The 24,653-nt window shown below is 36.2% G+C and overlaps 1 protein-coding gene across 10 annotated transcripts in view; it reads left to right on the top strand.

Moving 5' to 3' along the window:
- Nucleotides 1-24,653, top strand: part of LOC110109286 (protein PHYLLO, chloroplastic) — a 110,248-nt gene that overhangs the window by 42,310 nt on the left and 43,285 nt on the right. For 8 of the 10 annotated variants that reach the window (XR_003699620.1, XR_003699619.1, XR_003699618.1 and 5 more), the window contains 7 exons: nt 12,526-12,624; nt 15,644-15,703; nt 15,921-15,989; nt 16,380-16,481; nt 16,546-16,740; nt 17,119-17,217; nt 17,710-18,270. Coding sequence is in view for 7 of the 10 variants with exons in the window: in XM_028691989.1 (XP_028547822.1) it covers nt 12,526-12,624; nt 15,644-15,703; nt 15,921-15,989; nt 16,380-16,481; nt 16,546-16,740; nt 17,119-17,217; nt 17,710-18,270 (1,185 nt within the window). In the remaining 3 variants the exon portion in view is untranslated. Of the gene's footprint in view, nt 1-12,525; nt 12,625-15,635; nt 15,704-15,920; nt 15,990-16,379; nt 16,482-16,545; nt 16,741-17,118; nt 17,218-17,709; nt 18,271-24,653 lie in introns of those variants that run through there. The other 2 variants (XM_028691991.1, XM_028691988.1) reach the window with 2 other exon arrangements.

The following is a 24,653-nucleotide window of genomic DNA, read 5'->3' on the forward strand; positions in this document are numbered from 1 at the left end:
AAAACTTTCAAAATGTTCATGTTACATAAAAAATATACTCAACATTGCCCATCTCACAAAATAAGTGGCACCAAAGAATCTATATCACTGAAAATACCCGGAAAAAAAACCCATGTCATCAAAGTCATCGCCATAGCTGTTCAATGGCGCAAAAATAGCGCGCGCCATGGCGCACGGCGCGGCGCAACTACGACGCCATGTTCATGGCGAGGCGCATATGTTTAAAATAGCGCGGCTATTTGCGCCACATGTAAGCCATGGCGCATTGCGCACGCGCAAATAGCGCGTCATATTGTTTTTAAATTTCTGTATACTTATAAATATTTTTTTATATTTAAAAATATATCTATATTTTAAGATAAACGACTATTCATTGCCCTAATTTCACGAAAGATTTTCTGTTTGCTGCATCCGCCGAACACAAGATCCCGCAGTCCCTAAGTCGAGGTTGCTGAATCTATCCCGAAGTCGAAGGTTTTTTGTTTTCTATTTGCTGCATTCGCTACTTCCGCCGAATCTGTCCCGAAGTTGAAGTCGTTGTTTCCGACCGAATCGTCCCGCAGAGCAGTCCTTCTGCCACTCCTTCGTCTGTTCCAATAAAAATCTTCCAGCTGACTCTGATTTGCAACCTCCGTTTGTTCCGCACAGCTATTTGTTTTGCACGGCTATTTCTTACAAGAATTTAGAACTTAACAGGTATGCTCGGAGCCGCTAAGTAAATGCTCGGTACCGCTATGTATATGCTGGATACCGCTCGGTACCATTAGTACTTGCTCATTACTGTGTACGCTCGGTTACAGCTGGTACAAACTAGGTACCAGCTCGGTACAACTAGGATACCGCTCGGTACAACTAGAACACGCTCGTACCGCTATGTAAATGCTCGGGTACGTGCTCGGTACATGCTCGGTATTGTATAGTACATGCATGATACCGCTCGGTACTGCTATGTAAATGCTCGGTACCGCTCGGTACATGCTCGGTACACACTCAGTACCAGCTTCCTAATTTCCATACAAACACAACTTCAAAATTCCTAAGGTCGAACCCCGCCAGGGGGCAGCGCCCCCTTGGACCCCCGGCAGCCCCTATATTATGTTTCTTGGACAATATTATATTTCTTTTATCTAAATTTGTTTGCTTTAGGTGGATTATAAATATGTCAGATTCCAGTTCAATCTTTAAAAAAAGACTTCAGCACATGGAAATATGCTATCTAACAAAATGAATCCGAACAACAACTGTGTGAACAATGCATTTTTGTGGTAAAAATAACAAAAGGCAGGAATTACACGCACACAAACAAACACCTCGTTGGGGGTTTTAGGAAATGCAAGGCCTTGCTCTAACGATCACCGCAGCATGTAAGTTTGAAATTAAGGCAGTCCATGTTGCAAAAAAAAAAGATTTAAAGGAACAGTTAATGACATATCAAACTGTCAACCTTGCTGAAGAAGAAGAAGAAGACTTGATGTGATGACAGCATGATATTTTAGTTGCTAAACCATCCAAAATTGTCTGTGGACAAATAAAATCTAACACATCTAGTCAAGGGTCGACATCTACATCTTATATTCAAAAACATCACGACCTAAAGGTCATTAATATTTTCGCTTACATCAAATCCTGAAAGATGTAGTAAAGCATAGAAAAAGTCAGTTTAACAAAAGAAATGGATGCAGCTAAAAAAGAAATGGAGGGAAGGGGCTGTTCAAGTGTTCAGTAGATGGATGTACCGATGCTGATTTCCATTTAATGCCTGTGAAACTATTGAAGTGTTTCCCCTTGCTATGGTGGGAGGCACTTGGGCAGTTTGGACCTGGATATAAACCTCCTAGTTATTCATGAGCGTACGAAGTTACTTGTTTGAAGAAAAGAGGTTGGACATTACACCATGGAGCTATTGCGACACCAATCAAGAGATTTGTGTGAGATATGGTTGTTCTCTAATGGCAGATGGATGTGATATCAAGGATGGGAAAAGCCTTAATCAACTTTTTCTTGTTAATTGTCCAAGAAGGAGTGCATTCATAGAATCAAATGATGCTTAGTTCTTTCTCCAAGATGCTGTGAAAATGTTTGAAACTTTTACAAGTATAATCGAGTTATGGACCCACATAATGTGATCCAAGTAGGTCATTGATAAATGCATCCGAAAATGTTCTTGCAGGTTTATCATAACTTTTATTCCTAAAGTTATGTTATCTTCGAATGAAGAATTTTGTTACATCTTAACTTAAAATTATAAGACATAACAGGAAAATTATTGATGGACAAATATCCTCTTACATTTATGACCCCTTGTTGCTGCTCATGTTTGGATTTATTAATGGATGGACATTGTCAAAATTTCAAAAGCTAAGGCGATGCTTTGAGAAAGCAGTGGCAGTACCAGTTTATATTTCTAGGCCCTCGCCTTACTTTGAGTAATGAGAAGATGCACAAATCAAAGAGCAGCTTGTCAAACCCGCCAAAGACTCGTTTTGCCAACAGCTTTCTTAAGTTTACAACGTTTTCGATCAACAACTGAACTTTGAAGAAAATGTTTACTGTGAGGAATTTTACCTTGGGTCCTTATGCGGAAGAGGCTAAAACAAAACAATTTCAACATACAATCTTACAACAATCATTTTGGAACACTATAGTGTATGCCTTAAAAATAGCTGGTCCTTTATTAAAGTTCTTAGTTTGGTTGATGAGAGAGAAGCCCCAATGGCTTACATATAGTGACACAATGATAGAAGCAAAAGAGGCAATTGCTGCAAGCTTCAATAACAGTGATAAGTATAATCAAATTTTAAAAATGATTGATGAGAAGATGGAAAGTGCAATTACACTCAGCCTCTACATGCAGCGGGACATTTTTTTTTAAATCCTGAATATTTTTCTTCAATAACCCTGATATTGCCAAGGATAAGGAAATAAGCTGATGATCTTTATCAATGTATTGGAAGAGTATCTTCAAGATGTAGCTGAAGAAGATAAAAATCTAGTAATTGAATTAAGTTATACATTAGGGGTGAAGGACTTTTATGGTATTCCTCCAGCTTGTAAGACCAAAGAACTACCCATCTCCAGGGATCTATTATTTACAAAAAAATTACGACTGATTTGTTGTATATAAATTGAAAAAAAATTTCATTTCTTTCCAGCTGATTGGTGGTTGGCTATGGACAAGAGCTCTCAATTTACAAAGCTTTGCTATCAAAGTCCTAAGTTTAACATGCAGTTCATCTGGTGCGAATGCAATTGGAGTATTTTTGAACATGTAAGTATTTTACAATGTATGTGTTGATTTTTAATATATGTTCATAATATAGTATGTAATAATATTTTAATTGCAGCTTCATAGCAAACAAAGAAGCAAATGTGGATCGATGGTCGCTAAAGGATTTAGTTTATGTGAAATATAATAGAGCACTGATTCGGAGATTCAATCATCGTGATGTCATTGATCCTATTTCTTTGACTGAGATAGATGGTGCAAATGAATGGCTAACAGGAAAATTAGATGATGAGTCTGATGAAGAAAATTGACTTTATTGCTTGGATATAAGATTTAACTTGGACAAGTGTTGCTAAAGCTACTGTGTTTATGATAAAAAGCTATAATATTCGGAAAGATCTAAAGGGAAAGAAAAAGAATCTTCAATTAGGCATGATGTTGCTATTGAGAATGATGAAGAGGGTGATGAGAGGATTATGAAGTAGGAGAACAATATTGAAGAAGATAATGGAGTTTTTTTTAACATTTGCTGTGATGATGATGATCATAAGAAGAGTAGATCTAAATTCATATTTGATCTTTTTAAAAAAGATTGTAATATTTGAATTATGAGATAATTTGGATGTTACTAGTCGACTTATATATGTTAGGTTGTCTTTTATTATTATGATAGTTTGTCTTTCATTTTTAATAATATTTCATAGTCATGCTTATTATTTTATTATTTTTATATAGCTTGTGTCATGTTCAAAATAGCGCGGCGTGCGCCGTGCGCTATGCCGCCCATGGCTCCAAATGCGGCCTTTGCGCCATGGTGCGCCATTCGCCATTAACAGTGATGGTCATCACACAAGATAAGTCAAGAATATATTTGTGCTCGAGCAACCAAATTACATAGATACAAAGTAATAATAAATAATTGATATGCCATTGTAAAAATATAAAAAAGAGTTTAATTTTAAATTATTATTAAGTATATTTTTAAAGCTTTTATATATATATAATATATATATATATTTATATATATTATAATATATATATATATATATATATATATATATATATATTATATATATATATATATTATATATAAAAAGAATTTCTAGTACTCATAATAGAAATAAAACGAGAATTTTGCTTTTTTATAACAATTTTGAAGTTCAGTAAAGTCTTTCGGGTCTAGTGAATAAATGGATAGAGCCTTATGGCTCCAATTCGAGTAAGACAAAAAAGAAACGAGCTTCCTTTCTGAATTTGAATGATTACCCGATCGAATTACTAATTCTACGTGAAAAAGAGATTAGTGCCTGATGTGGGAAAAGGTATATATATAATCATATATATCATAAAATTATTTAAGTGTTGCAAAAATAAGAATGCTCAGATGGATGAGCGGTGTAGTCTTAGAGATAGAACGCAAAATGAGAATGTCCGTGAAAAAGTTGTAGTAGCTCCAATGGTAGATATGATTAGAGAGTCTCCTTACATGGTTTGGTCACATAAATGTTAGCCTTCCGATGACCTGGTTAGGAGGAGAGATGTATTAGATTTTGGGTATGTTAAGAAAGGTAGAAATAATCCTAAATAGGAATATAGGTTAATGTAAGAGGAATTTTGAAGTTCGTTTGTATGGAAATTAGGAAGCGGTACCGAGTGTGTACCGAGCATGTACCGAGCGGTACCGAGCATTTACATAGCAGTACCGAGCGGTATCATGCATGTACTTAGCAATACCGAGCATGTACCTAGTGGCACCGAGCTATACCGAGTGGTACAAAGCATGTAACTAGTGGTACCGAGCATGTACCGAGCGGTACTTAGCAATACCGAGCATGTACTGAGCGTGTACCTAGTTGTACCGAGCTGTACCGAGCGGTACAGAGCAAGTAACTAGTGGTACCGAGCGGTATCCAGCATATACATAGCGGTATCGAGCATTTACTTAGCGGTATCGAGCATTTACCTAACGGTACCGAGCATACCTGTTAAGTTCTAAATTCTTGTAAGAAATAGCCGTGCAAAACAACAGAGCTGTGCGGAACAGACGGAGGTTGCAAATCAGAGTCAGCTGGTAAGATTTTTTATTGGAACAAACGAAGGAGTTGGCAGAAGGACTGCTCTGCGGGACGATTCGGCGGAAACAACGACTTCAACTTCGGGACAGATTCGGCGGAAGTAGCGAATGCAGCAAATAGAAAACAAAAAACCTTCGACTTCGGGATAGATTCAGCAACCTCGACTTAGGGACTGCGGGATGTGTTCGGCGGATGCAGCAAACAGAAAATCTTTCGTGAAATTAGGGCAATGAATAGTCGTTTATCTTAAAATATAGATATATTTTTAAATATAAAAAATATTTATAAGTATACAGAAATTTAAAAACAATATGACACGCTATTTTGCGCCGTGCGCAATGCGCCATGGCTTACATGTGGCGCAAATAGCGCGCGCTATTTTAAACATATGCGCCTCGCCATGAACATGACGTCGTAGTTGCGCCTCGCCGTGCGCCATGGCGCGCGCTATTTTGCGCCATTGACAGCTATGGCGATGACTTTGATGACATGGGTTTTTTTTTCCGGGTATTTTCAGTGATATAGATTCTTTGGTGCCACTTATTTTGTGAGATGGGCAATGGTTGAGTATTTTTTATGTAACATGAACATTTTGAAATAGTTTTGTGTGATGCTGCGTCAATTGTTTGCTTGTGTTGTTGCATTTGATGTGGTTGAATTGTGGAATAGGTTGAGGTCAACATGTCCATTAAAAACTTATTTATAATCAGAATTCCATGTTTTATACATCATTAATAAGATTACATTTAACCATTACTTTCTTATTTAACATGCTAATCTATGCGCTGTTACATTTATGGGTAAGGGCTGGGCGTAAGTAACAACTTTTTAAATTCCTTATAGTTCCAATATAATGGAGAAATTGTCAACCAGAATGCTACTCAAACTGTGCAGATTTTTTTCTTTAATATCCATGCCTTTTCAAGTGTTTATGGTATAGAAAGATTGAATATCCATCAAAATAGAAATATCCATGCCTTTTCAAATGTTTAATTTGAATGTTAAGTTTTCTTATATAATGCTATATTTATTAAGTAGAGAAACAACTCAACTTTCTTGATATTGAATAAGAGTGACTCATTAATTGATATACTAAATGGATATTAAATTAACATAAACAATTATTTGGAATCTAACGATTTGATTATATTAGAAATGATATTTATCTTTAAAGTTTTTTTTATTAATTATGAAATTAAACTATTAAAATATTATCCATATTTTTGGATATGAACGATTTTTAGAATGAAATTAGAAGATTCAGGCAAGTTAATAGCTTGTAAAATGTAGGTGTTATTGCTATTTTAATGTTTGCGCCATTTTTATTTTAAATATTATCTTTATTTCCAATATTTGATTGTTGATGGAAATCAGATGTTCGTTCAATCATTGTATTTGTGATAGGAAATACTTGAAATCAAGTAATTCCTAATCAAAACTGAAGCGGAACAAGGAAAAACTGCTGTCTCCAGTAGTGGACAGCAGCTTTACACAGGAAAACAGTGAGGAAACGCGAGGAAACTGAGATCCAACGCAAGCAAAGGCTAGTATTTTATTAGTAGACGAATAAAATAGCAAAGATACAATTTGTTCTTCAATTCGAGAGGAAGAACGTACTCTCCAAAGTCTCCGGCGAAGCTAAGAGCCCAAAACAAAACCTAGATCTCAAAGAGAAAACTCCAATTCAAGATCATCCCTAATTCTCTCATAACTCTCTAATTAAAGCAAAAGGAAAGATACAAATTACATAAACACCCTCCTCATTCAAAAATTCCCTCCAACGAAACGCTCAAAATCCGCCTAGCCCGCTCCCTTCGTCCGTCGTTTCTGCGATCGGCGGGTTCCGCCCGGCTCTGGACCGCCGGGTGTAGAACCGGACCGGTCCAGTCGGGACCGTGCAATGTTACGCGTAACAATTTGCTAATGTTCTATCGATTATGTTGTTTAAGTTTCATTTATTGCTAATGGATAAAAGCAATGTCAGTTTCTTTTCATGACTCTTGAAACATTGGATCATGTATAGCTCATGTATACATTTTAATTAATTTATAAATGATAATATTATTATTACTACATTATATTTATAATTTTAAGCTAAAGATAACAAATTAAGCATAAATTATTTTATATATCATTTAATTTAGAAATAATATAAAATTGCTTATGAATAATATAAAAAATTAAAATGCCTAAAAATGTAAAATTTTAAATCTGGGAATGCAAATGTTTAAATCATTGAAATTAAACTTATGCCTTAAATCATAACAAGTATTCATTAATTATATTTTTATCTGTAATAATATAAATATGTTTTGAACAGATAAAAGCCGATGCAAGTGAAATTTATTATTTTTTCAAGCACATGTTGACTTTTTAAAAACTGTATTTTTTGGCGATAAAAAAGTTAAATAATTGAAAGCAATTGTCTTTAGAACTAAACTATTTTCTTTAATTTTTTTTTAATTTTGAAATTGTTATTAATTTTAAATTTATAATGATTGTATAAATATGCCTTCAATAGATAAAATGAATCTAGTTGAAAATTGAAAATTTTTATCTTTATAGAAATTTATGAGCTCTTCATTTATTGAGTGTTAGAGACATGATTAAGATTTTATATGATCTAATTGAATGAAGGGTTAATAGACATTTTCAAGGGGTTGTAGCCTGATGTATGCTTTTTGCTGATGATATTCTTCTTGTTGACAAAACTAGAGAGGGAGTTGAAGGTAAACTTGAATTATGGAGGTCAACCTTATAGTCTAAAGGTCTTTGTTTGAATAGATCTAAAACTGAATATATGGAGTTTAATATTAGTAGTAATAGATCCAGTGGGAGGATTGTGACATTGGGCAATCTAGTCATTAATAAGAGTACACATTTTAGATATCTTGGGTCTATTGTTCATAGTGATGGTGAAATAGATAAGGATATTTGATGTAGACAAAATGGGGGTCAACTCATGTCCAAAATAAATCAATTTTGGCCTCCCTCGAGTTTACAAGCTCAATCAAAATTGAGCTGAAATTTTAGCTCATTTATGAGCTGGTCTTTAGTTCACTTATTGAACTAAGGGTTAGCTCATTATTAGCTAACATTTTAGTTCATAGTTATCTTTTATTAAATGTACTTTTTATTGTTTTTATGTCTTTAATTATGTTTGTCTCTTGGAATTCCAAACCGGCTTTTGGAATTCCAAGAAGTGTTGTTTCCCATGTGTGGTTCCTTGGCTTCCACCATGGGCTATTGCTTTTTGTGCCTTTGCCCCTTGGATTTCCGGCTGGCTGCTGGTTTCCGAGCCTGGGAGTTTTCCCGTGGCTTTGGCGCCTTGGTTCCGTGCGGCCTCCTTGGTTCCCGTGGTGGCTCCTTCAGTTCCTGGGCTTGGGCTGTTTTCCGTGAAGCATGGGGGGATTTCCGTGCTTGTGATGTTTGGGTTCTTGTGAAAATTTATTGTCGTGTCTGTTTGTATTCCCCCTTTCATACCTATAAATATGAGGGGCTTGTTATGTTTTAAAAATAGTGAATGATATGTGATTTTTGGAAATGTAAACCTGCGAGTTTCATTGGAAAAGCTTGCGAGCTTTGTCCGTCTTCTTTCTCATCCCCTTCGAAAATCTTGCGAGCTCTTTCCAACCTTCGTCTTGGCTTCTAACCTCTTTCATCTCTCCGTAAGTGCCACTCCATCTGTATCCTTCTTCTCTAAGTGAAGCAAGTTTAGGGTGTCTTGTTTGAGTCTGGTTTGTTTGAGTCAAGTTTATAAGAGTCAATGGTTGTAAGTCTTTTTATATAAAGTTGTGTTTTATAGTATATGTGTTCTTTTAAGCATTTTATGTCTTTATTTTGTTCCTAGAAGAGTTGTCTTTTTGTTGATAAAAAAATAAGAGTCCCCCTTATTTTTTGATTACATCATTTGGTATCAGAGCAAGTTAGGAAGTCCTAGGTTTGTGAGTCGGTTTGTCAAGTTTTTGTCTAGTGAGTTTTAGTTTCATAATAGTTTTGAGTCATGTTGTCATTTGAGTCTTAGTAGTCAAATCTTAAGTTAACTCATCGGGAGATGAGTTCGTAAGAAGGGGAGTCTGATGTAGACAAAGGGGGGGGTCAACTCATGTCCAAAATAAATCAATTTTGGCTTCTCTTGAGTCTACAAGCTCAATAAATTTTGAGCTGGAATTTAGCTCATTTATGAGCTGGTTTTTAGTTCATTTATTGAACTAAAGGTTAGCTCATTATTAGCTAATATTTTAGTTCATAGTTATTTTTTTATTAAATGTAATTTTTATAGTTTTTATGTTTTAATTTATGTTAGTCTCTTGGGATTCCAAAATGGCTTTTGGAATCCCAAGAAAATGTGTTTTCCCTTGCCATGGCTCCTTGGCTTCCACGGGTGGCTGTTTTCCGTGCAAAGCTCCTTGGTTCTCACGGTGGCTGTTGGTTTTCCGAACTTGGGTGGTTTTCCCGTGGCTTTGGCGCCTCGGTTCCGTGCGGCTCCTTTGGTTCCCGTGGTTGCTCCTTCGGTTCCTGGGCTGGGCTGTTTTCCATGAATGCATGGGGGGATTTCCGTGCTTGTGTTGCTTGGATTCGTGTGTAAATTCAATGCCGTGTCCTTTTGTATTCCCTTCTCATACCTATATATATGAGATGTTTAAGAGTTGTAATGTTATGTTATGTGAATGATTTTTGGAAATGTAAACCTGCGGGTTTCGTTGGAAAAGCTTGCGAGCTTTGTCCGTCTTCTTTCTCATCCCCTCCGGAAATCTTGCGAGCTCTTTCCAACCTTCGTCTTGGCTTCTAACCTCTTTCGTCTCTCTACAAGTGCCACTCCATCTGTATCCTTATTCTCTAAGTGAAGCAAGTTTAGGGTGTCTTTTAATTGCGAGTCGAGTTTGTTAAATCGTCGTTTGTAGTCTTTTAATTTCTTCTTCTTACTTTTATTTGAAATGTAAGAGTTTGTTCTAAAATTTCTAAGTTATCTCTTCTTTTTTTGGGTATTTTGTGATAAAAAATATAGGGTCCCCTATATTTTTTGATCGCATCATTTTGGTATCAGAGCAAGTTAGGAAGTCTTAGGATTTGCTCGTCAAATTTTGGTTTGTCAAGTTTTATTTTGTTTGTCAAGTCAAGTCCTGTCGTTAGTCTTGTCTTAAGTTTAAGTTTAGATTATTTTTTTTGAGTCGGTCAAATAATGGAAAAAAAGAAAAAAAAAGCTTCATTCATGGAAGAAAACGATCATGACAATCCTGATGTCCCTCTCCCGTTGGACAGATGGATTCCTACAGAAGGTGATTCAACTGATCCGCTTCAAGGCCGTTTATACAAGCTTCAGTATCACATGTTCCTATGTGATCAAAATTTCGAGAAGTGGAAAAGATATCTACAACAACAGTTCGAGAAGGAACAGGAAGAAATTTTAAAGAAATTTGAAGAAAAGATCAAAGAACTGGATGCTCTGTCTCCACCTCCTCAAGAACAACCAGAACTAACTCATCGGGAGCTGAGTCCTCAAGAAGGGGAGTATGATGTAGACAAAAGTGGGGGTCAACTCATGTCCAAAATAAATCAATTTTAGCCTCCCTCGAGTTTACAAGCTCAATCAAAATTGAGCTGAAATTTTAGCTCATTTATGTGTTGGTCTTTAGTTCACTTATTGAACTAAGGGTTAGCTCATTATTGGCTAATATTTTAGTTCATAGTTATCTTTTATTAAATGTACTTTTTATTGTTTTTATGTCTTTAATTATGTTTGTCTCTTGGAATTCCAAACCGGCTTTTGTAATTCCAAGAAGGGTTGTTTCCCATGTGTGGCTCCTTGGCTTCCACCATGGGTTATTGTTTTTTGTGCCTTTGCCCCTTGGATTTTCGACTGGCTGCTGGTTTTCCTAGCCTGGGAGTTTTCCTATGGCTTTGGCGCCTTGGTTCCGTGCGGCCTCCTTGGTTCCCGTGGTGGCTCCTTCGGTTCCTGGGCTTGGGCTATTTTCCATGAAGCATGGGGGGATTTCCATGCTTGTGATATTTGGGTTCTTGTGAAAATTTATTGTCGTGTCTGTTTGTATTCCCCTTTTCATACATATAAATATGAGGGGCTTGTTATGTTTTAAAAATAGCGAATGATATGTGATTTTTGGATATGTAAACCTGCGGGTTTCATTGGAAAAGCTTGCGAGCTTTGTCTGTCTTCTTTCTCATCCCCTCCGGAAATCTTGCGAGCTCTTTCCAACCTTCGTCTTGGCTTCTAACCTCTTTCGTCTCTCCGCAAGTGCCACTCCATCTGTATCCTTCTTCTCTAAGTGAAGCAAGTTTATGGTGTCTTGTTTGAGTCTGGTTTGTTTGAGTCAAGTTTGTAAGAGTCAATGATTGTAAGTCTTTTTATATAAAGTTGTATTTTATAGTCTTTGTGTTCTTTTAAGCATTTTATGTTTTTATTTTGTTCCTAGAAGAGTTGTCTTTTTGTTGATAAAAAAATAAGGGTCTCCCTTATTTTTTGATTACATCAATATTATTTGTAGAATTCAAGTTAGATGGTTGAAGTGGAGGAATGAATCGGGCTTGTTATGTGATAGAAAGTACCCCTCAAACTTAAGGGAAAATTCTATAAGATTGTGGTGAGACCTTCAATGCTTTATGGCGCAGAATGTTGGCCATTAAAAGAGAAATATAATAATATTAAGTGTTGCAGAGATAAGGATGCTCAGGTGGATGAGTGGGTTTACTCTTAGAGACAGGATACGAAACGAGCATATACGTGAGAAGGTTGGAGTAGCTCCAGTGGAAGATAAGAGTAGAGAGAGTCACCTTAAATGGTTTGTTAACATAAAATGATGACCCTCTAATGATCCGGTTAGGAGAGTAGATGTATTAGATTTGACTTATGTTAAGAAAGTATAGGTATACCTAAAAGGAGTTGGTTAGAATATATTAGAAATAACCTTTCTTTATTAGATTTAAGTGAGAATTTGACTCTTAACATGATACAATGGAGAAAAAGGATTCATGTAGCCAACCCCATATAGGGATAAAAGCTTGATGTTGTTGTTGTTGTAGTAAATGGATGAAGGGTCTTGATTTTGTTTGGGCAAAGTGTCATGCACCATTTTTAATGGTATTATAGATATGATGTCGTTAAATGACTTATTGATCTTCTTTAGCTGGTAACCTTTTAGCCTATGCTTCTACAGATTATGCATTGGCACACTCTCTAAATTATGAACATTCAAACTGGATTTGCAGATTAATGTCCATGTTTCCTCTGCGAGCACTCTCGTTGTTGACAAGTGGAACTGGTTTGAAGGTCAATCAGGCATTGAAGGGAAGGAGGACTTTAAAATGGTATACATTTTTTCATTATATAACTCTTTGAAGTTTTGCTGCTATGAATTAGACTATTGAAGAGATTAAGGATTTGTTATATAATTTATTTTAACTTGTGATTTTATATGCCAGATGAAATTATCATTTGTAGTAGGAAGTTGGAAACTCAGGGCTATATGATGCAATGTATGACGAAAATTGAAATGTTTTTTCGCAGAAATTACTTGGAGATTCTTTTGGAAGAATCATGCTTCAACTTTCTATGCTGTATTGATTGGAGATAAGAATATAAAAATGTGGCATCAGCTAAAAGCGAACATGGAAGTGCATCAAGTAGAGTTTAAAGAAAGTAGATCAAATCAACTAAGTCTTCAGAAGCGTCTTATTCTATGTATTTACGGCGTCCTTAACAGATCTTACTTTCCAGTTCATTTCTGTTCACTTCAGGAAATTAACAAAATGGTAGCTATTTAGGCTAAGAATGTAGCTTCTTGTTAAGATAATGTTTCCTGGCAGACTCAAGTCAAGCTTTTTATTCTTGGCAATGTCAGTATTGCATCGTCGCTTTAGGGCTGAAGAGAGGAGGGACATCAGTGGATTTAGAGGAGTTGATATGTTTCTTTTTTATCCCATCTGAAATATTTCTTTTGATCCTAACGAAGAAATAAGGCATCTCAATCAAATCTGCTATGTTCTGTGTTTTTGAGCCATTACACAAATCATATATTTTACCTTTTGGGATAAAGTCATTCTACAATCAATGATAAATTTATAAATCAAACAAATGATGGTTTCAATGTGAACAAATTGCCCTCTTAAGATGGTGGTATGTAGAAAATTTCATTCTATAAATACTTCGGAGTTACTTCTTTTTTGCTGGTTTAGGTTGCTTTCATAAAATTTTTACTGAAATGATTTTAGTCATCTTGATGGGGTACATCAGAGCATGGAAAGTTTATCAGAGATGTGGCCGTCGATCTACGACCACGATCGAGTCTATGTATTTTGAGTCATTTCATGTATTTGTTTTCTTTTATTATGTTATGCAGCTTTTATTATTTATGTGTATTTGTTTTCCCGTTTTACACTTTTCTTAAGGGATGTCGTATGTAAGCCTTAGGGGCATTGTCGTCCTTTTATTTCTTGAGTCTTTTGTACGTGGCTATTTATAGCCCTCATGTTCTTCTTCTAAATCTAATGAATGATTGATTAAGAAAATTTCTTCTCTTTGTTTGAGTTCTTATGAGAGCTTGAGAGATTTGAGTGAGATCCCTAGGAGAGGGAGAATTACGCATCACCCATCAACCTAGACGAGTTGGGTTCGTGGTTATACTTTCTATCTCTTCCCCTTCCTCCCACCACCTCCGCCGGCCCTACTTCCCTTTCCCCACCCACGGCCAAGCCTCCACCCTCACCGAACCCCTCTCCATTTCATCCAATCAACCACACCCCACCACCCTAGCCGCCGGCCACACTCACCCTAGCCGCCGGCCACACTCACCCTAGCCGCCAGCCCCTTTGAATCCTTCCCCCCCTTTTTCTTTTCTTGTTACCTAATTTAGATTGAGTAAAATTAGGAATAAATTTTGAATTCAAATCCAAGTGATTTGAAATTCAAAATCTTTCCTAAAATACAAAATCTATTTTAAGAAAGTTTTAAACCTCATCCTCAAATTAATATTTGATTAAAGGGGATTTAATTTCTCTTCCCTAATTTAGGTTCTCAAATTTAAGCAAGCATTAAACACTTGCCATAAATCCCTCTCTACCCATTGTTGCCGCCGGCCCCCCTATAGGATTAGAATAGGAATTCTTTCCTAAAACCCAATTCTCTACTTTGGAAATAATTCCAAATCTCATACTCCCTCCTTGGCCAAAATCCCCATGCTCCCATCTATTTAATTTCTTTCCAAAAAGGGAGTATCTCCTAATGGAATTAAATTAACCCTCTCTCCCTTCCCCTTGCCCCCCCCCCCCTTTTTCCCTTTCTCCTTCCTTTAATTATTCTCAATTAAGAGGATAATTAGGAAGTGTTGAATTAGAATTCCCTCCATCTCCTCTTCTAAAATCTGAACCAAATCTCTTACCCTTGCCCTCATCATTGGTAGGCCAGCTTTAATCCTTTCCCCCTCTTGATTTCTCTAGATTATCTCCTCCATCTCAAGAAGAGTCTTCAAGGGAAGCATCAACAATCGTCTTCAACATCTCATCCTCCAAAGGCCATGCATGGCCGATTCGGATCTTGATTACGGTCTCGCCTACGACGAGCAAGGGTTTGTTTGCATCCTTCACTTGACCTTTTTCGATGTCAACCCTCGCATCGACAACACCGTCGAAGAGTACGTAGAGCGCATTTTGGACACCCTTGTCGAGGCCATTGAAGAAAAACTTGGCGCCGTTCAGCGAAGGATTGAATCTCAACCGTGATAAGGGTTTACAAATCTCCCTTTTCTCGTATTTTCATTGTCTAACTTATTCTTGTGATTCGATAGATTCATGAAGATCTTGCTCATCAAACTCTGTCGAGCTTAGTAAACGTAGGGATTGAGTGCACTTTATTTGCTTCTAATCTTATTGTTAGATCAGGGATGTTGTTGAAGCCTACTATCTTAGCATGTTGTTGAGTTTTTAAGTTTGATTTTTCAAGTGTTTAGCAAGTGGCTTAGCCTAAGCGTAGACACCCTTCTCTTGTTTTATTTCGTCGTCTTAGCTGCTAATGGTTTCATCATTATTGTTCTAGACAAGGAATAGTGCAATATTCTTATTTCATCCATTTAAAAAGCATTTAGTCCTACATAACATCTACAGTGCATACATTTTAATGAAGATAGTCTGCTAAATAGACAGTGTGGCGCAATGTTCCTGCCAAAATTTGCAGTCTGCATATAACATATACATTGTGCTATAAATTTGCAACCTATGCACAATATATGTGAAACATTACCTCAGATGTTTGCTCATAGATAATTTTACTCCTAAGTATTTATTTATTTTTTTATTTGAAGTTTGTAATATTTCAATTCTTTAAGTTTTTTAGGTGCACATAAACGCTGAAACTCTCCAAAAAATGCACGCCAGTGGGAGATTTTCTTCATTGGTAATTCTTAATCTTATGTAAATTGGGAAAATTTTTCCTACCATTCCATATTATAGATTTCTGTTATTTTTGCACTGTCGTACACTTGTACTATCATTGTCAAACATAACAGTGATGTGTTTAAAATACCCAACTCTCAAAATCTATTGTCTATGAATTACGGGTATACTTTGGATTGGGTCAGTCTACTAATTAACTTACATCTTTTCCACTGCAGGAAGAGCTCACAGGTACTGACAAATCTTATTATAGGAATTCAACAACAGTCATTGTCAGCAAGAACATGGTATGCAATAACGTAAATAACTTGCTAGATTTAAATGAAGAAGCGGTTCTTATCTAAAACCATTTTTTTAGTCAAAGTCATTTAGGAGATATGATTCATAATAATAATAATATCTATGCTCAATAATTGTATTCATTGAACTAGAGATAGTATGCTTCTTGTACATGTATTTTTTGCGTCATGTTGTCATGGGTTTGATCCCAATGCCTTGGTGAATTGTTAGTCAGAATCATATTTATTTCACACGTTTAAAAATATAAAGATACGAAGAATATTTTTTCTGTTTTGAGACGGAATTTTATATGTTATGAGTTTCATACAATTCTTTAAATTTAGTTGCTGAGTTTATTATTTCTCATTAATTTATCTTTTTATTTATTCTACTGACAGTTCAGACTTCCTCATGGGACAAGTAAGATAAAGGAGTGCACAAACATCAATCTTTTATGGGCATCACTTATAGTCGAAGAATGTGTCCGGCTTGGTTTGAAGGTGGGTTTCAGAATGCAGTTTATAAATTGAATATGAATTTATTTTAACCTCTACTTCGGTTTAGTACTTCTGTATAGCTCCAGGTTCAAGATCATCTCCACTTGCACTTTCTGCTTGTAGCCATTCTCTTACTACTTGCATATCTTGTTATGATGAGCGTTCACTTGCCTTTCATGCTCTTGGGTATGCAAGGGGATCGCATAAGCCTGCGGTTATTATAACATCATCAGGAACTGCTGTGTCAAATCTGTTTCCTGCGGTGAGCAAATTTTCAATTTTTTTGCTGAACTTTTTGATAAACTTGGAATAAAAAAAAACCTTTAAATGCGTCACCCCTATTTTCCTTGTGTTTGCTTTGTTATGTGAAGTTGTTTGTTTGACCGATTTTGTTTAACTTGAGCGGACATTCATAAGTGGAGTTGTTTCAAATTTGATTAGTTCTCTAGCTCAAAATTTTTTTTTTTGGTTTTGTTCAACACTTGTGATGGTTATTTTATTTTTTTATAAAGTTGATAGAAACTTAACAATATTTGAAAGTAACCCATGTTTCAATGCAACTCAAAAAGTAATTCTTACTGACCAACTGCTAGTTTGATAAGGTTTTAAGAATATTTCATTGATAAGGTTTTGTTTGCAGGTTGTGGAAGCTAGTCAGGATTTTGTGCCTCTCCTTATGCTTACAGCTGATAGGCCTCCTGAACTACAGGATGTTGGCGCTAACCAAGCCATCGATCAGGTGCTATACTTGTTCCATGTGTTTTATTTTTCTGTTGTTGTTGAGTCATCTTTGTGACTTGTTTTGATTGGTCTTATAAATTAGAACTTTTGCTTGTAAGGAATGTTTTTAGGTGTTTATATGGCATTCTTTTACAAGTTGTTGAATATCCAATTAGTTATAATATAGGCCAGAAGGAGATGACTGAAATTTAGTGCAGACTGATAATTTAATATAATATAACCCAAAGATAAAACTAAAAATTCTTTTAACCTCAACCTAGATGCTCTTGTAATGAAAATGTATGCTAAGCGTGTTGTATTTATATATCCATTCTGCTAGATTATTTTCACGTGGATTTATAGCAATTATGATGTTAGATGTGTTCTGAAGCTTCAATAGTCATTTTAGACCCAAAATAAATGTCTATCCTCTGCCAGTTTGTCCAGTTTAGTTTCTTATTACCTTCATAATGATAGAATGCTCACTAATATCCATTCTATTACCACCAAGGTCAATCATTTTGGAAAATTTGTGAGGTTCTTCTACAGCTTTCCACCACCTTCTGATCAAATCCCTGCAAGAATGGTCCTCACAACCATTGATTCTGCCGTATATAGTGCAACTCAATCCTTATGTGGCCCTGTACATCTTAACTGCCCTTTCAGGGAGCCACTGGAAGATGTTCCTAAAGAATGGGCTACTGATTGTTTGAGAGGACTAGATTTATGGATGTCAAAGGAAGAACCTTTTACCCAATACATAAAAATTCAGCATGCCTGGGGTCATTGTTATGATCAGATGGCCAAGGTTCTAGATGTGATACATAATGCTAACCAAGGCCTACTGCTACTTGGTGCTATAAACACTGATGATGAAATTTGGGCTGCACTTCTTTTAGCCAAACACCTGTCCTGGCCAGTTGTTCCTGATGTTCTCTCAGGTCTACGATTGCGCAAACTACTGACCTCATGCCCGGGTATTGAAGATGACTTTCTATTTCTTGATCATTTAGATCATGTTCTTCTATCAGAATCTGTCAAGAGCTGGCTACAACCAGATGTGGTGGTTCAGGTGTGATATCACTAAGCTATGCTAGATTATTTTTTTAACAATTGACTGTTATGCTTATGCAGCCGCTGCAACAATAACATGTGCATTAAATACAGAGATGTCAGGATAGATTCTATTCCTGCAGTTTTTAGTTAGCCCATGCTTTTAATTTTTTATTCATTAATTTGAACAAGGTAATATCGGCATACTGTGTGTTTTTGGGTTTGGTAATTTCTTCACAATAAAGGGATGTTTGGTTGTCCATAACTGGGGAAGTGACATTTAATGTGAGTTTTTGGGTTTGGTAATTTCTTCACAATAAAGAAATGTTTGGTTGTCCGTAACTGGGGGAAGTAACATTTAATGTGAAGTATATATCATTCATTATTATGGATAAATTAATTTCCATCTAATCCGTCTCTATTAATTATGCCTTCATCGATATTCCACTGAGCCCAGCAATCCACCTTCCTTATTCACTTCATGCCACCTTAATGAACCATGAAATTATTAGTGCCACTCATCAATTCGTGGCCAATTATAATTATTCTATAATTATCAGTCCGCTATTTCATCAATTTGTGAATTATTATAATTATTATTTCCAAAATTTATATGTTTATTATTAGAAACTCTCTAAGGATTGTATAAAAATTGCACAAATGACTTAATGAAACACTTAATCATTTTCCTCCGAATCTTGTCATGTTATTTTAGGCTTCAAAAACTCTATATAGATTTTAGAAGATAGATTATCATATAAAAAACTTTATATAGATTTTACTCTCATTTTACAAGGACTTTATGATGTGATTCGAGTTTTCTCATATGCGCAAGCTACTATGATTAATTAACCCTCTTGGTCAAGAGAGACAATTTTTTATTAAGGCTAATTAATAGATACTAAATACATAACTTATAATAGTAACAATTTTTAGTTTAAAGACATAAAATATACCACTTTTAGCTTAGAGTGAATGGTGAGAGAAATGATGATGAATCCATTACTCCATTGCCCTAGGTTGTCATGGACTTTGATTAAGTGAGTCAACAAAGGGAGTCCACCCAATTTTTTTGAAGGATTTTTGTTTGTAGCTATGACTTACATCTTCGAAAGTAATCTTGTAGACCCAGGGTGAGGGACAAAGGGAATGTCAATGCTGGGTTGGGTGATCAATGGTGTTGGGATTGGGTGAATTGGCGGAGTCTACATTGAGAGAGAGAGAAAAGAGGACCTAGGGGGAGTGTGGGTGAGATGAGAGGGGAAGTGAGAGTGATGAGAGGAAGGGAATGTTCAATTGGACTGGGGTTTTTGTAATGGAGGCATGCGGGATGGGCACAGGCAACATGCAGATGGGTTGCAAGGAGAGGGAATGTTTATTTATTTATTTATTATAGATCAACAAATAGAATCACCAAAGGTGTTAAACAGAACCCATCAAACCAAAGAATTGCAGGAGCAATAGAACAAGGAAGCACCAAACAACCATCATGTATCTCCAAAAAAAAAGCAGAGATATAATGGCATAGAAGCCATTGATTTGCCAACCAAAAAGTGACAAAATTAAACCAAACATAAAATCTAGGGAAATTGATTAAATAGAGAATCCTAGGAGTCTTAGAAAATTGTAGGGAATAAGGATACCTGCACATATCAGATTGAGGCAACATCATTCACATATGAAGTTTGACAACAACAACTACAACAACATCAAGCCTTTATGCCACTACGTGGGGTCGGCTACATGAATCCTTTTTCTCCATTGTGTCCTATTAAAGGTCAAATTCTCATTTAAATCTAATAAAAAAAGGTCATTCCTAATATTTTTTAACTAGGTCTTTTTAGGTCCGCCTCTACCTTTCTTAACATAAGTCAAATCTAATACCTCTACTCTCCTAACCTGGTGATGAGGACATCGACAGACGCTATCGACATGTTTATCGACGGAGGAATCGCAGATCTACGGCCACGATTCAGCGCCTCTACTTTTGACTCAGATTTCATGATGTGTTATTTAGTTATTTGCTGTTTTCCATTTTTACCCCTTTGGGGAGTTGTTTGTTATTGTAGCCCAGAGGACAATTTCGTACTTTTTCTTTTCATGAGTGGAGACCTATATATAGTGGTCTCATATGTTATAATGGGTTAATGAATATTTGAATGAAATTTTGTTATTGTTATCTTCTTCTTCTTCTTGTGGTGCACTTGAGAGGAGAACGAGAGCCCAAGGTGAGGGCAAAAGCAATACCCGCAAGTCATTGGAAGAGTCTGTGACTTGTGGTCTATCCCCTTCATCCCGCTCTTCTTTCTTTCCCTAACCCGCCGGCCCTAGCTCTTCCCATAGTCGCCGACCACACTTCCGTTCTCGTATCCCACACATCATTTCACCCACTAGCTTCCTTCACTTCAACCCCAAGCTCCATCAAGACCCCCAACCCGACGACAAATCCCCCTCCTCCTCCTTTGGCCGCCGGCCACATGCTTGCCTCATACCATGATGATGATGTCAATCATCACAATGGGTCCTTGATTGAGGTCTAGCATTAAATGCAAGAGTATCGAATTTTGAAATTCAAATTTTTGAAATTCGAAAAGTTTCCTTATTTGCGAAATCTAAATAAGAAAAGTTTTCAAACTCAAAATTCATATGAAACCTAATTGGAGGACTCATTAATTTCACTCTAATTATTTGTTCCTATTTGGAAAGAGCTTGATTCCCCTTCATCCCTCCCCTCTTCCCCTCTACAAGCCGCCGGCCCCCTATGGCTCCACCCCATTAATTCCACTTTAATTTCGCCCTCTCTCTCATTAATTTCATTTTCAAATTTCAAATTAATTTCCCCACAAAACCCCTCAAATCCTGAAATTAATTTCAGGATTAGCATTAATCCCTCCTCCCTCTCTCTTGAACCTGCCGGCCACCCCCTTAATGGGCTCCCATTGATTGCCCATTACTCCCTTAGCCTCATTTGAACTTTGAACCTCATTTCAATTTGGATTTCCCTCCAAATCCACTTCAACCTGAAATTGATCTCAGGTTTTTGGATTAAAGATCTATTGCTCTTGGCCTAAACCTAATTCCCCTCTTGGAGATCCCGCCGCCCCTCTCTTCTCCCTCTTCCTTCCTCTCAAACCTCAAGTGCTCTCCTTCACCACATCTTCTCCTTCTCTCCTTATTGGTGTTTTTTCAACGTCGGCAAGAATGCATGGCGGATCCCGAGATTGACAGCGGATTTGTGCTCGACACTTACGACGACATCCACATCACCCGCTCATCGTTCTTCGACGTCGGGTTCGGCTTCGACGACACTGTTGAAGACTATTTGAACTGCATCCTTCCCACTCTCGTAGAAGTTCTAGACGATCAATTCCAAGACTAAAATTGGATCATCGTCGGCCACCCACCGTCCTCATCACCGCAGGCTACCGATCCGTCAACGAAGGTCTTTGGCGCCATCTTCCTAGTGGTAATATCCTTCTTCGTATGGTTCATCTTTTTCCGCTAAAGCCTACAAGTAGTTGAGTGAGAAGGCCCTTGAGGTGAACCTCTCGTTGTTAAACGTTGGATTATGTTATACTTAGTATTTACTCTTGCCTTGAACTTTGATGGAATTGTTTGGTTAATCTCTATTGCACATCTTTGGCCTAAGCAAGTTGATAACTTAAAATTCATAATCTTCTTTATGTGCTAGTGGTAAATTTTTTTATGAGCAAAGTTTTATTCAATTGTCTTTCTAATTTCTAATGGTAACTCCTAGTTGTTTCACATCACCGGGTCATTGGAAGGCCGCCGTTTTATGTGACCAAACCATCAAAGGCGACTTTCTCTAATCTTATCTTCTACTGGAGCTACTCCAACCTTTTCACGTATATGCTCATTTCGTATCCTATCTCTAAGGGTAAAGCCACTCATCCACCTGAGCATCCTCATCTCTACCACACTTAACTTAATATTATGCTTCTCTTTTAATGGCCAACATTCAGCACCATAAAGCATTGCATGCCTCAGTACCATCTTATAGAATTTTCCCTTAAGTTTTAGGGGTACTTTTCTATCACACAACAAGCCCGATGCATTCCTCCACTATAACCATCCAACTTGAATTCTGCTGATAATATCCCCATTTATTTCACCATCACTCTGAACAATAGATCCAAGATATCTAAAATGTGTACTCTTATTAATGACTTGATCGCCCAAAGTCACAATCCTCTCACTAGGTCTATTACTGCTAAAATTACACTCCATATATTCCGTTTTAGATCTACTCAAGCGAAAACCTTTAGTCTCTAATGTTGACCTCCATAATTCTTGTTTACTTTCAACTCCCTCTCTAATTTTATCAACAAGAAGAATATCATCAGTAAAAAGCATACACCAAGGTACATCCTCTTGCAAATGTCTATTGAGAACATCCATGACTAAAGAAAAAAGATACGGGCTTAAGGCTGATCCTTGATGTAACCCAACCGAAATAGGGAAATTACTAGGTCAAACCACCTTGTGTTTGAACATAAGTAATCGCTCCTGCATGCATATTTTTAATGATTTGAATATAAGCATTAACTCCTTTCTTTTCAAGAACTCTCCATAGCACTTCTGTTATAACTTTATCATATGCTTTTTTAAATCAATAAATATTATATGTAGATCCTCCTTATTTTCTCTTTATTTCTCCATCAAACCTCTTAATAAATGTATGGCTTCCATAGTGGACCTATCCGGCATGAATCCAAATTGATTTTGAGAAACATTAGTATCGCGCTGCAACCTATGCTCCATAACTCGCTCCCATAGTTTAAGAAGTATTACACATTAACTTAATTCCTCTATAGTTCACACAATCTTGTGCATCACCTTTATTCTTGATCATTCCCCACTCATCTGACATCTTTTTAGTCTTCAAAATAGTATTAAAAAGTTTAGTAAGCCAAGAAATACCTTCATCCCCTAAGCATTTCCACATCTCTATTGGAATATCATCAGGTCCAACAGCTTTTCCACCCTTCATTTTTTTAAAACATCTCTAACTTTGATTTTACTAATACCTCGATAAAAACAGAAATATTTATTTTCATTTAGGGTGCTAAGGTCACTATGGTCAATCTTATTTTCACAATTTTCATTAAAAAGTTTAGCAAAATATCTCATCCACCTTTGTTGAATATTATCTTCTAAAAAAGTATTTTTTTATCTTCATCCCTAATACACTTCACTTGAACTAAATTCTTACTACTATCTTTTTGTTTGGCTAACTTATACATATATCTTTCTCCCTTCTTAATTTCTAATATATTATATAAATCACTAAAAGCTAAGGTCTTTGCATCGCATATTACTTTCTTAGATTCCTTACGACCCCCCATATAATCCTAGATTATCGTTTTACTTTATTTTTTATTATCCGCCCCTTTATCTTAAAGTCCAAAACTAATAATCGATATTGGGTACATAAATTTTCACTCGAAATAACTTTACAATCTTTGCAATCTAACCGATTTAATTTTCTTGTAAGAAAATAGTCAATCTGGGTTATACTATATCCATTTTTATAAGTGATGAGATGCTTATTCCTTTTCTTAAATAAGGTATTAGCAATTGAAAAATCATAAGCTAAACAAAAATCTAAAATGGTCTTGCCATCTTCATTTGTTATTCCAAAATCATAGCCACCATGAATGCTTTTAAAATCATCTACTTCTTTACCAACATGTCCATTTAAATATCCTCCAATAAAAACTCTTTCTTCTAGAGGTATCTTTTGTAATAATTTTTCTAAGTCATTCCAAAAATTTAATTTAGAACTCATATTCAAACCTACTTGAGGAGCATAATCACTTATAATATTAACAATCTTATCATCAACAACAATCTTTAAAACTATAATTCTATCTCCAATCCTATCAATTTTTATAATATTATCCTTCAAACTCTTATCTATGATAACACCTACACCATTTCTAGTACGACTCCTACCAGAATACCAAAGTTTAAATCCTAAACTATCAATTTCCTTAACCTTCTCTTCAACCCATTTAGTTTCCTGAATGCACAAAATATTTATCTTCCTATGAATCATAATATCTATTAGTTCTATTAATTTTCCAGTAAGGGAACCTATATTCCAAGTTCCTATCCTAATTTTAGTTTCATGGACTAGCTTCTTTGCCTACATCTGTCGTTGATGTGGGAACCCTTGCCTATTTAACACTGCACCCGGGCGTCGGTGCAGCAGCCCTTGCACACTTGTCACTGTATTCAGGCCATACAGCGCGTCGTTTCTAGGGGACGCTCTAGCATTAACACAATTTCTTAAAGGATTCATGTCATTATTATTCGACAAGTTTTACGCTGGTTGTCGACTACCTAACGCAACCCTCAACTTTTCTCATCCAGGACTTG

Source organism: Dendrobium catenatum, unplaced genomic scaffold, assembly GCF_001605985.2.
Source record: "Dendrobium catenatum unplaced genomic scaffold, ASM160598v2 original_scaffold_98264, whole genome shotgun sequence".
NCBI classification, from domain to species: Eukaryota; Viridiplantae; Streptophyta; class Magnoliopsida; order Asparagales; family Orchidaceae; genus Dendrobium; species Dendrobium catenatum.